The sequence below is a fragment of the Penaeus monodon genome, chromosome 15 (assembly GCF_015228065.2).
Source record: "Penaeus monodon isolate SGIC_2016 chromosome 15, NSTDA_Pmon_1, whole genome shotgun sequence".
Classification (NCBI taxonomy): Eukaryota; Metazoa; Arthropoda; class Malacostraca; order Decapoda; family Penaeidae; genus Penaeus; species Penaeus monodon.
The window spans coordinates 40,940,692-40,940,978 of record NC_051400.1 but is presented as its reverse complement, the minus strand read 5'-3'; the positions used below and the strand labels follow the sequence as shown (position 1 = coordinate 40,940,978).

The 287-nt window shown below is 58.9% G+C and overlaps 1 protein-coding gene across 1 annotated transcript in view; it reads left to right on the top strand.

Annotated features, from left to right (window-relative positions):
• The first annotated feature begins 6 nt into the window (after positions 1–6).
• The window catches only part of LOC119582373 (FMRFamide receptor-like), a 34,788-nt gene continuing 34,507 nt past the window's right edge, over positions 7–287 (top strand). Inside the window, exon 1 of the mRNA XM_037930587.1 lies at positions 7–213. Within this exon, the coding sequence (XP_037786515.1) occupies positions 7–213 (207 nt within the window). The remainder of the gene's footprint in view (positions 214–287) is intronic.

The window sequence follows — 287 nt, the reverse complement described above, 5'->3', positions numbered from 1 at the left end:
TACATGATGTCCGTAAGTGAAAGCGACTGGCTCTCCCACATGGACGAGATCGAAGCCTACATCCCACGGGAAGAACTGGTCTCCATCCTCCCCAACCTGACGAAGGACCAAGCTTCGTACATCCTCCAGCTCCTGCCGACGCTGGGGAACGAGTCAGCCTCCGCAGCCCCCAGCCATGCCCGCTGCGACGTGGGATTCCGGGATGGATATAAGGTGAGGGAGCGTCGCTGCTCGGCGAGTTTCTCCTCGCGCCAGAGTCTCGTTTGAACTTCGTGTAGGAGATGTGT